Source organism: Caenorhabditis briggsae (genome assembly GCF_000004555.2).
Source record: "Caenorhabditis briggsae complete genome, chrIII, whole genome shotgun sequence".
NCBI classification, from domain to species: Eukaryota; Metazoa; Nematoda; class Chromadorea; order Rhabditida; family Rhabditidae; genus Caenorhabditis; species Caenorhabditis briggsae.
In genome coordinates, this window is record NC_013490.2 from 10931191 (window position 1) to 10942170 (window position 10980).

The window sequence follows — 10980 nt, forward strand, 5'->3', positions numbered from 1 at the left end:
ACAATTTGATATAAATTTCATTAAAATTTCTCCAGCGATTCTTGAGATGTAGTGGCTGAAACATCAAAGCCCTACTTTTCAATTCAATCCCATCGTCGGCATTTCAACTCCGAGAGAAGGCTCCATCTTTTGCAAAACAACTTCTTCTTTATTTTCCATACAAAATGAATTATTAGTCTTTCCATTTTCCCGAAATTTCCCTCGGTGTTACCCCTAGTTACCCCGAAATTTATATACTAAATTAGTATGTATACGAGGATGGAGGGAAAGAGAAAAGGATTATGTCGGAAATATCATGTCATCTGACTTCGAAGTGCACTGCACTTAAGAGCTTTTTTAAGAAGGATTGCTCAGCCCCAAGTGAATTTGAATTTTGTTTTTCTCTAAAAGTTTTTCAAATATCTTTTAAAAATGAGTCATTGGTTATGAATTATCATCATCCCGAATTTGTACCTCCTTCTTCTTCTCTTATCATCTTTCTCTTTTTTGTTATCACTGAAAATTCTCCCCCCTCCCTTGAAAAAAAGTCTGCTGTTTAAATTTCGCTCTTTTCCAATATCAAGACTAAAAAATTCGAAATTCGTTGCCTTAATTTGAATAATCCATTTAGGAAAGGAAAAAGAAGGATCAGTCATGGGTGTGTATAGTCGAATGGCTTCTTCATTTAAATTTCCGACTCTTTTTTTTGTTTTTTTCTTTTGGATAGTGATCGGGAAGGATGGAAATGTCTTCTTTTTCTCAGCGCTAAACATTTTTTGAGGTCATCAGTTTCCTTGTTCATCTAGACCAACTTCCAGGTTCTTTGCGTTTTAGGGGTCGAAAAACCCAAAATTTTGAAAAACCAATTTTCCCACTAGATTCCCCATGTCTTTTTACCCACAAACTGAAATTTTCAACTTTCTAGCTCAAAGTGTCGTAAGGTGTGGTGTATTGTCTGCAAACACCTAAATACAGTAAGGCCATATCTTAAGAAGTTACGAGCTGGAAAGCTAGATTTCTTACATCTTTTTACCTCTAGTCTGAAAATTTCAGCTTTCTAGCTCAATGTTTTGGAAGCTTACTGTATTTTGGTGTTTGCAGATAATACAACGTATCTTACGACACTTTGAGCGAGAAGGCTGAAAATTATAGAGTAGAGGTGAAAAGGCATGGGAAATCTAGTGGGGTAGTTGGTATTTCGAAACTTTGAAATTTTTTACAACATTTTCCATAAAATTTAACGCTTGTACAGAGGAGGAGTTACGGTATGCATTCTGACGTGATGGTGTACGACCGAAATTTTTAAACCCAGTGTCCTGTATTTTTCAACCCCAATTTCGAAAATTTCAGCTTCCTATCTCAAGTTGCCGTAAGATATGGTGTTATGGTGTTTGCAGACAATACAACACGTCTTACGACACTTCGAGCTAGAAGGTTGAAATTTACAGAGTAGGGGTAAAAAAGAATGGGAAGGGTTTTTGTCTGGAAGGAATTTGCAGAAAAGGTCATTATGATTATAATGACCTTTTTGAATGCACCTAGTTATTTTGGGAATATCTAATATTCCGAAACATGTTGCACTTTTTGATGGAACCACCCGCAACCCCATGGGGTCAATGCTCCTCCCTCTTTCTCTCTCCCAACTCTTTGTTTCTCCCACTCGTTTCTCTCACTCCCGACGACCCCTTTTATGGGGTATAGAGAGAGAGAGAGAGAGCCAAAACGCGCAGAAAAGAAGAAGGGAAAGGCTTGACACGCAAAACGCCTCTCTCAATCTGGCACACTGTTTTTGTCTGTCTCTCCACTCTCCCCCTATTCTCACAGTGTCTCACTTCTGAAGAACAGATGTGCTTGTCTTCTTTCTCTCTGTGTATGGAGGGGAGACTCTGGACCGCTGCTCTCAGGAGGGAGCTCTTCCCTCGCCCTTCCCTTCTTTTTTCTAAAACGGCCCTCCCGACGACGACCGACCGACGCCTTCTATTCGGTTTTGCGACGGCTCCCTTCTTCTCCCCCCATTTTTCCCTCTCCTCACTTATTTTTTGCTCTTTTCTCTCTCTCTCTCTCTCTCTCTCTCTCTCTCTCCTGTGGTACTCTCTTATCTCTCCGATCTTACAGATCTTTCCAAGATTCCATCTCATGCCATCGCAGTGTTAGGAACTATTTTCGTGTCGAGACCCACACCATCTAAGGAGCAATGACTAAGGACAGGTGAGTCACAGAAGCTTCTAGAAAATTTAAAAAACACTTCTTGCAGATTGGCCGCTCTAAAAGCGGCGCAGTCGGAAGACGAGCAAGATGATGATATGCACATGGAGACCGGAAATGCACAGTATATGGAGGAGTTCTTTGAGCAGGTAGGGTCTATTTTAAATTTGCTAAAACTTGTTGAAATTCTCTGAAATTTGAACTACAGCACCTGAAATTTTTAGTTGAAAATCGCCAACAAAGCCCTGTAAAACCATTAAAAAGTGGTCCAAAATTGTTTGATTTGTCTGAAAATTTTAGAGTATACTAAACAAAAATAGAGCTTCAATTTTGTAATTAACAATTTTTTGCTAAAAATTCATCTTGATAAGATAAACCGCTCAAAACAAGCCAAGTGCCAAAGCATCTAGAAACCAATTTCTAGCGCAATCAACTTTGAGCCAATTTATCTCGGTTCCTGTAAATGGTATCAAAAAATAGCCAACTAATAAAATATTTATCATAATATTACAAATATTTTATTAGTTGATAACTTTTTGATATCTTTCACAGTAACTAAAATATATAAGCTCAACGTTGACGGCACGCCAGTACACTGTCGACAGCGTTGGACACACTTCTAACGTTAAGCCCATATATCTCGGTTCCTGAATAAGATATCCAAAAATAATTAGCTGGTAAAATGTTTATCAAATTATCAAAAATATTTTATTAGTTGACCATTTTTTGATATCTTTTACAAAAACCGAGATAAATCAGGTCAAAGTTGACGGTTTGGTGGAGGTAGTGACGTCGGCATTCTGTTATAGCGCGATTTCGAGCGGTATATCTCCTCTGGATGAATTTGTACAACAAAATTGTCAACTACAAAATTAAAGCTGTGTTTCTATTTAGTATACTCTGAAATTTTCAGCTGAATCTATCAAAATCTAGTTTATTTTTTAAACATCCGGACTTTCGATTCCCAATTTGTCCAATTTAGGATAATAAATTTTTGGAGGGTACTGTATCTAAGTGCACAATTCCAGGCACCCCAGCTCTTCCTATTTTTCAACCAGCTGATGCCCAAAAACTTGTCAAAAAAGGATATTTCCTCTAAACATAGCTGTTCAAACACATACATAGCCTCACACGGGGGAAGGCAATGACACAGGAAAAAAATTTGATTGTGACGACAGATATTTCGCAATGTTGCTTTTTTCTCCCGTTCTTTTTCACTACCCACACTTTTTTTGGCACTTTGATATATATTGGAGTGTGTGTTATATGGCACGTTGCTCTCTGTTTCCCATGAGGGGGCCGATTGAATATTCATAGTTTTTTTCTTCGCAAGAGCTCCCAACTCAATGCTCCGCGACCTATTTTCAATTCATAAGAAAGAAGAAATCCTTTTGGAATTTTTCAGAATTCATGGGAATGAAAAGAAAGCTTCTTTCAGGTCGAAGAAATCCGTGGAAGTGTGGATATCATAGCGAACAATGTGGAGGAGGTCAAGAAGAAGCACTCGGCGATTCTCTCGAATCCAGTCAACGATCAGAAAACCAAAGAAGAACTTGATGAGTTGATGGCGGTGATCAAACGGGCGGCGAATAAGGTCCGCGGAAAGCTGAAATTGATTGAGAACGCGATTGAGCACGACGAGAATCAGCAGGGAGCTGGAAATGCGGATCTTCGGATCCGCAAGACTCAACACAGTACACTGTCGAGGCGATTCGTGGAAGTGATGACTGATTACAACAAGACGCAGACTGATTATCGAGAGAGGTGTAAAGGAAGAATTCAGAGACAATTGGATATTGGTGAGGGTTTCATTTGGTTGAATTGAATGCCTCTTTAGACGGAAATATGGGAAAAATTGAATTAGATTGATAAGATTCAATTTCCGTCTCGAGAATATCAGAACAAGACTTTTGGGGTACTGTACTACAACACTGTTGGGATGTGCAAACCATGGCCGCTGTCGGCCGCTACTCACTATCAAGAAAACCTATAGTACCGGTTGACTATTTTTAAGAGCCTAGAGCTCGACTTTCAAGTTTCCGATCACTTTGAAAAGTTTGAAGGGTTTAAAACCGAACTAGATCGAAAATTTTGCTTTTACAGAATTTTTTAAAAATTCCTTTTTTTTGCCGATTTCTGAAAGTCATCCCTTTCTATCTGATTTTGTACTGAAAACTTTGAAAAGCAGATGTCTTTCAGAAATCGGAAAAAGCTGAAAAACTAGATATTGCCAAAAAGTTCTGTCAATGTAAAGATGTCAAACTAGGTCTGTTTCGCATCCCTCAAAATGTTCAAAGTGATCGGAAACTTAACAGGCGAGCTCCAGACTAAAATCTACTGAATTGAATTAATACCCTGGGGCAAAAATTGAATTAGATTTGATAAGATTAGACTGGAGAAAATCAGATTTTTTTTAAAATTATAGTTTACCGTATTATGCTCCATTTTTAGCCGGAAAACAAGTCGGCGACGAGGATCTCGAGGAAATGATTGAAAGCGGAAATCCGGGTGTCTTCACTCAGGGAATCATCACAGACACACAACAAGCCAAACAGACGTTGGCTGATATCGAAGCGAGACACAATGATATCATGAAATTGGAGAGTTCGATTCGAGAGTTACATGATATGTTTATGGATATGGCCATGCTTGTCGAATCTCAGGTTAGATAAGGTTTTCGGGGTTCCGAAGATTTTGTGCCGGGAGCTTCTGGTCGGAAGTCAGTCTGGATAAGACCGCGCGTAAATCCGACAAAACTACGACAAACTTTTGACAAGGACCTAGTAGTAGGATCTTGGAGTCTTAGTAAAATTTCAACTTTCAACTTCCTACCAAAATCTGACCATGCTCCGTTATACAGCCGTTTTTGGGCTATTCTCGACCAGAACCTAGCGAATTGCCGTTTAAAAACCTCGATTTTTTACCATAATTTACAAGCCAACAACCGAGATGGCTCGGAAAAAAATCGAGGACTTTATTGGAACCTTTAGGATAGGTTACAGTCAGATTGGGTGAGACCTTTACTTCTAAAACTCACTATCAGGCAAATCAGCGTCGGCGGTTTCATCTAAAATGTTTTACATTGTTGTCAACTTTAAAGTCCTAATTTGCAGTTTAAATTTTTTGGAGTATTCTGAAAATCTCAGAGAATGCTAAACAAAAATAGAGCTTTAATTTTGTAGTTGACAACTTTTTTGGGAAAATTCAACCAAATGAGATATACATAGCACTGAAAAGGGTCATTATCGTAACCCCTTGATTCTCAACTTTGAGTCAATTTATCTCGGTTACTGTCAAATATATCAAAAAGTTGTTAGCTGATAAAATGTTTATCATAATAGCAGAAATATTTTGTCAGTCGACTAATTTTTGATGTCGTTATCAAAAAATGAGATATATGGGCTCAAAGCTAACACTCAAAAGACCGCTCTCAAAAGCAATTTCTGGAAATTTTGGCACTTGGGTGATTTCAAGCAGCATATCTCATTTGGTTGGGTTTGTACAGAAACATCTTCAACTGCAAATATAAAGCTCTATTTTTGTTTAATATACTCTGGAATTTCCAAACAGATTGAAAAATTCTGGACTACTTTTGTAATACTCTCAACTAAAAATAGGGCCAATTTGGCCTTTTCCAACTAAAATAGGGTTAAAATCGTGACGAAACCCAAATTTTCACCCAAAATCGTTTTCCAGGGAGAGATGGTAGATCGAATTGAGTACAACGTGGAGCACGCGAAGGAATTCGTCGACCGCGCCGTCGCCGATACCAAGAAAGCCGTGCAATACCAGTCGAAGGCGCGAAGGGTTCGTTTTTTACGCTTCTGGTGATACATATTGTAACTCTGTCGCTCTCTCTAATAATATTGCATGAAATTCCGATAAACCTATGTATTGTCATGAATGTCTGTCTCCGTGTATCCGTGGTTTCCAGATGAAATGCTATATTCTTGTGTTAGTTATCGTTGTCATTCTCGTCATCGTCATCGCCGTCGTCATTTGGGTCGTCGTCTCCAATGCGGCGACGTCGGCTGTGATACCATCGTCTTCTTCCTCAAATTCTAATTCTGCTCCACAACGTTTTCGTGTTCGGTGAAAGTTTTTTAAAATGTGCTTTATTAAAAAATTGGGTGCTTTAAATGTGATTTATATCGTACCGTATTTTTGTCATTGTCATCGTTGTCTCGTTGTCTTTGTATACTGTATTTAAGCTCAATTATCTCGGTTCCTGTGAAAGCTATCAAAAAATTGTCAACTGATAAATTGTTTATCATTTTATTAACTATATTTTATCAGTTGACAATTTTTTGATATTTTTCACAAAAAGCTAGTTAAATTGGCTCAAAGTTGGCAGTTGTGTAAGGTCGTCGCGACGGCTCCCCATAGCAGTCACCTTTGAGCCAATTTATCTAGTTTCCTGTAGAAGACATCAAAAAGTTGTCAACTAATAAAATATTTATCAGAAAATTCCCAATATTTTACTAGTTGACAATTTTTTGATATCTCTCGTGGGAGCCGAGATAATTAAGCTTCTATTCTGTAATTGTGCAATTGTTAAATTATTTTGTCATAAATTATTTTTCTTTATGTTCCCTCTAACCATTGTCTTCTCTTTTACAGAAGAAGATCATCATTTTGATCGTCGTCACCGTCATTATTGTCATCCTCTCCCTGTGGCTCATCCAGTATATCCCTGGAATTTAAAAAAAGCTCCGCCCACTTTGTGTCACGCCTTCCAACCAACCAACCAAAACCAACCCCTAACCCTGTGTCATTTAAACCACAAAAAGTATTAAAAACACGGCTCCCATAAAATGAACCAAAATTCTTTGCTAAGCTAGATATTCTAATAACATAAAGATGATGCAATCGCGCTCTATCGAATTATCAAATATTTCGGTAGAGCACAATTGCTCACACTCAAAAAAATCACCGTAGATTCTAGAGGATAGCGCTAAATATTCAATTTTATATTATTTAAGACTTTTAATTTATAAAAAAAAACAAATTAACTTATTTCCTAATATAACTCTGGCTTATTTTAAATGCGCTTTGCGGTCGAAGTGGGCGGAGCTTAGGTCCGGTAGCGAAATTCTTAAAAGAGAGTGTATTTTTAAAGTTATTTTTTGACCGATTCTTTCGATTCATAACTTTTTCTCATAAAAATCTGAAAAATTGCGAAAAAAATTGACGAAAAGGCGATAAAATACATCGAAAATCGAAAAATTCCTTCTCTGATCTATTTTATCGATTTTTCGGAATTTTCATAGTTTTTTTGCAATTTTTTTTCGAATTTTTGTACTTAAAAAGATCAAAATAGATAAAATTCACCGAAAAATACTTGCTCGTTTAAAGATTTTGCTACTGGACCTAAGCTCCGCCCACCCTTGGTTTTCCAGCTACGCATTGAAATAAGATCATTGTTATAATAAAACTGAGATCTGAAAAACTGATTTTTGAGATTTTCTGAAATTAAATGTCGTAATTTCAGTGAGAAATTCTGATCGCTAGCATCTCTAGAATCAGTTTTTTATCCGAAATTTCGAATGTGTCAGTTTTTCAGGTCTCCGATTTTTAAGTCGTTCCCGCCTTTCTCTCTGTCCCCCCGCAATACCTTAAAATTGCCACGTCATCAAATTGTTTACTCTTTTTGTATCCCCACTGCCTTTTTCTCTCTCTCTCTCTCCCTTTCCTCCCAATTGCGCTTTTTTTTATTTTCTAATTTCCCCCCAAAAAAAATTCTCTCGACCAAGCAATAGTTTCTGGAAAAGCATCCCGTAATAGATCTCTCACAAAAAATTGTTTTTTCGCTTTTTTTTTAATTTTAAATTATTTGAATTTATTAACCTAAAAATAATAAATCATGTGCAGAAAAAATATGTGTTCTCTTGTCCTTTTTGTTTCCCTCACCAACCAACACAAAAAGGATTCAAGTGCCAGGCGTCAACTTTGAGCCCACATATCTCGGTTCCTGAGATAGATATCAAAAAGTGGCCAACTGATAAGATGTTTATCATAATATTTAAAATATTCTGTCGGTTGACAACTTTTTGATATCTCTTACAGGAAATGAGATAAATTGGCTCTAAGTTTTGGTTGCGGTTACAGTAGTAAGACAATTTTGAAAAATAAAAAAATTTGCAGAAGAAGATTTGCATTCTTGTCACCGGCGTCATCCTCATCACCACATTAATTATTCTGATCCTATTTTGGACGAAGCTCATTTGAGTTTTTTTTATGTCTCGTGTCATAAAACATTTTTCAATACGAGTTATATGGAAATCAATTGTATATTTTGCATTGAAACTGAACTATAAGATAAAAAGAAACAGCACAAAACATAGCAGAAGAAATTAAACATTTTTCAAATAATTCAAACCAACAAGTTCGGCTCATATTGGAACATTTTGCATTTTCCAGCTTTAACGTCCTACAAGAGTGGTCCAGAATTTTTCAAGTTTTCTGAAGATCGCAGAATGTACTAAACAAAAATAGAGCTTCAACTTTATAATTGACCACTTTTTTGTACAAATTCAACCAAATGAGATAAACCGCTTAAAATCGCCATTACCGCATTAATTGAATGAACACCTAACTTTCCATTATCTCATTTCCTAGGAAAGATATCAAGAAGTAAAATGTTTTTTACATTATGATAAGCATTTTATCAGAAGACAGATTTTTTGATTTATCGAGCTCAGAGTTAACGGTTTTAGTGGGCTTCTATTACAGGGAGCACGGTAATTATCAATGCAAAACGGCTAGCGCAAGTGATTATCTTTTAAAGTTGTGAACTGTAAAGTAGAGTTCTTGTGGTGAGTCAACTTTCCATGGACTGAAAAACTCAAAAAAAAAGAAAGTCAGCCAATATAGAAAAACGTTAAGAGACCTCACAGAACTATGTAAAGTTTCCGCTGAAAATGGTGGCCTAGGTGGTGGCCATCGCTCATTCAAGGACCTAGGTATACTAGTTGATGATCAACTTCAATTCGACAAACACATCAATCTTATTGCCTACTCTGCTAAACTCAAGTCCCGCCAAATACTGAAAACGTTCCAATCGAAAAACCCTTGTTTATATTTCCGTCTCTTCGACACCTACATTAGACCGGTCCTCGAATACGGTTGTGAACTTTTCGATCCATCCAATGCCACACTTGCCAATAAACTAGAATCTCCTCTTCGTTATTTCACCAGAAAAGTCTTCCAGGGATGTAATATGCCCTTCAATTCATACACCGATCGCCTATCCCAGTTCTCTATGCTAACCACCCTTCATCGCCGCACCCTTCTAGTTCTTCGTACCTATCACAAAATTGTTATAAACTCATACCATTTTCCCTCTATGTCGTCCTACATTCTTCCCAGCCATTCTAACAGAGCCCCGTATTTGTTCAAAATCAACGGTCAATACTTTGACTGCTTCTTTCACAGAAACTTGTCTATGTGGAACCGTGTATGTAAGGTGATAAATTCTAAGCTCAGTCCGGTGGCGTTTGCTAAGCGAGTAGGAGCGATTCTTTATGATATTCTGATCCCTCCCACTTGACCTACAGGACTCTAGTCGGTCCGTCTGGTCATTTTACTTTTTTTATTTGTACATGTCCCATTTCTTGCCAAATTATCTATTGATTTCCCCCATGCATTGCAAATAAATATATTATTATTAGGCATTCTTCAAATTGAAAAGTTAGAAAACGTTTCCACATTCCAGAATTTAATAATCTTCAGATCTCAAAAAATAACTGTTTTCAGGAAATTAGGCCTCGAATAAAATACCATATTTCCTTTAATAGAAGATCACTCGCCCTCAAATCGTTATATTTAAGCCAATATATCTAATTTTTTGTAGAAGATATCAAAAAGTATGAACTGACAAGTTTTTTGTTATATTATGATGAATATTTTGTCAGTTGATCACTTTTTGATATTTCTTACAGGAGCCGAGATAAACTGGCTTGAAGTTGACGGTTTGCGGGTTACCGTGTACGATAACACTGAACAATTCAAGCGCGCTACACCGGACCATTCAAACAGTGCCTTTCGGAAGAGTGAGGAGACCCAGAGATATAGGCAATTTTCCCAATAGCAAAAAAAGTGTTTTTAAATTGTAAATCTCGACTATTACATAGTGAGCTATGAATAATTATGAACAGGTAAATACATTGTCCTACTTTTAACCGTCTATTTAATTAAATTTCAGATCGGACCGTTGGCTATGCCTTATAATGAGTTTGACATCCAGATTGCCGATATTACCGAAACGAAATTGGAAGAGGTTTTTTATTAAATTCCACTTTCAAAACCTCCAAAAAATATATTATAGATTGGATTAGCTGAGGAAGTTGGCCATCTGAGCCCAGGAACATTTGACAACCCGGCGTTTCCAGTTCATGGAATCTTACATGGACTAAACCTCAGACTCATGGTCCCATTGACCTTCCAAAGGTTCCGAAAACCAGATTCTCCGATTTTGAATGTCTGGTGTCTCGTTTCAACGGCAAGTCCATTCACTTGTCTTACTGTAAAGACAATGGAAGCATTGCTGGGAGCTGGGAACGTTGTCGACGGCATGTTTTGTTCATTTTCAATTCAGGTTTGTTGAATTTTTCTTTGAAGGCGCAAGAGCAAAAACTACCGTATTATCCTTGTCAGAGAAAAAAAAGGTTGAGTCGAAGTGTATGCGATGTTTGTAAACAAATATCTGAAAGCGTAAACAACCGGAAACAGTTGAAACGAGTGCGACAGTAACCCGGCGGGAAAATATTAAATTTACTCATGTCTTAGCTTTTCGCA

General features: G+C 37.2%; 2 protein-coding genes across 2 annotated transcripts in view; both read left to right on the forward strand.

Annotated features, from left to right (window-relative positions):
• Positions 1-2173: 2173 nt before the first annotated feature.
• On the forward strand, positions 2174-6888 carry Cbr-unc-64 (the record flags this gene model as incomplete). Its single annotated transcript, XM_002647004.1, has 6 exons — positions 2174-2187; positions 2234-2333; positions 3623-3983; positions 4636-4847; positions 5881-5991; positions 6805-6888. The coding sequence occupies 6 exons, from the start codon at positions 2174-2176 to the stop codon at positions 6886-6888; spliced, it is 882 nt and encodes a 293-aa protein (XP_002647050.1).
• Positions 6889-10402: 3514 nt separating this feature from the next.
• The window catches only part of CBG26121, a gene marked incomplete at both ends in the record, with an annotated part of 2306 nt that continues 1728 nt past the window's right edge, over positions 10403-10980 (forward strand). Inside the window, 2 exons of the mRNA XM_045244401.1 lie at positions 10403-10462; positions 10511-10780. Coding sequence (XP_045098219.1) covers positions 10403-10462; positions 10511-10780 — 330 coding nt within the window. The remainder of the gene's footprint in view (positions 10463-10510; positions 10781-10980) is intronic.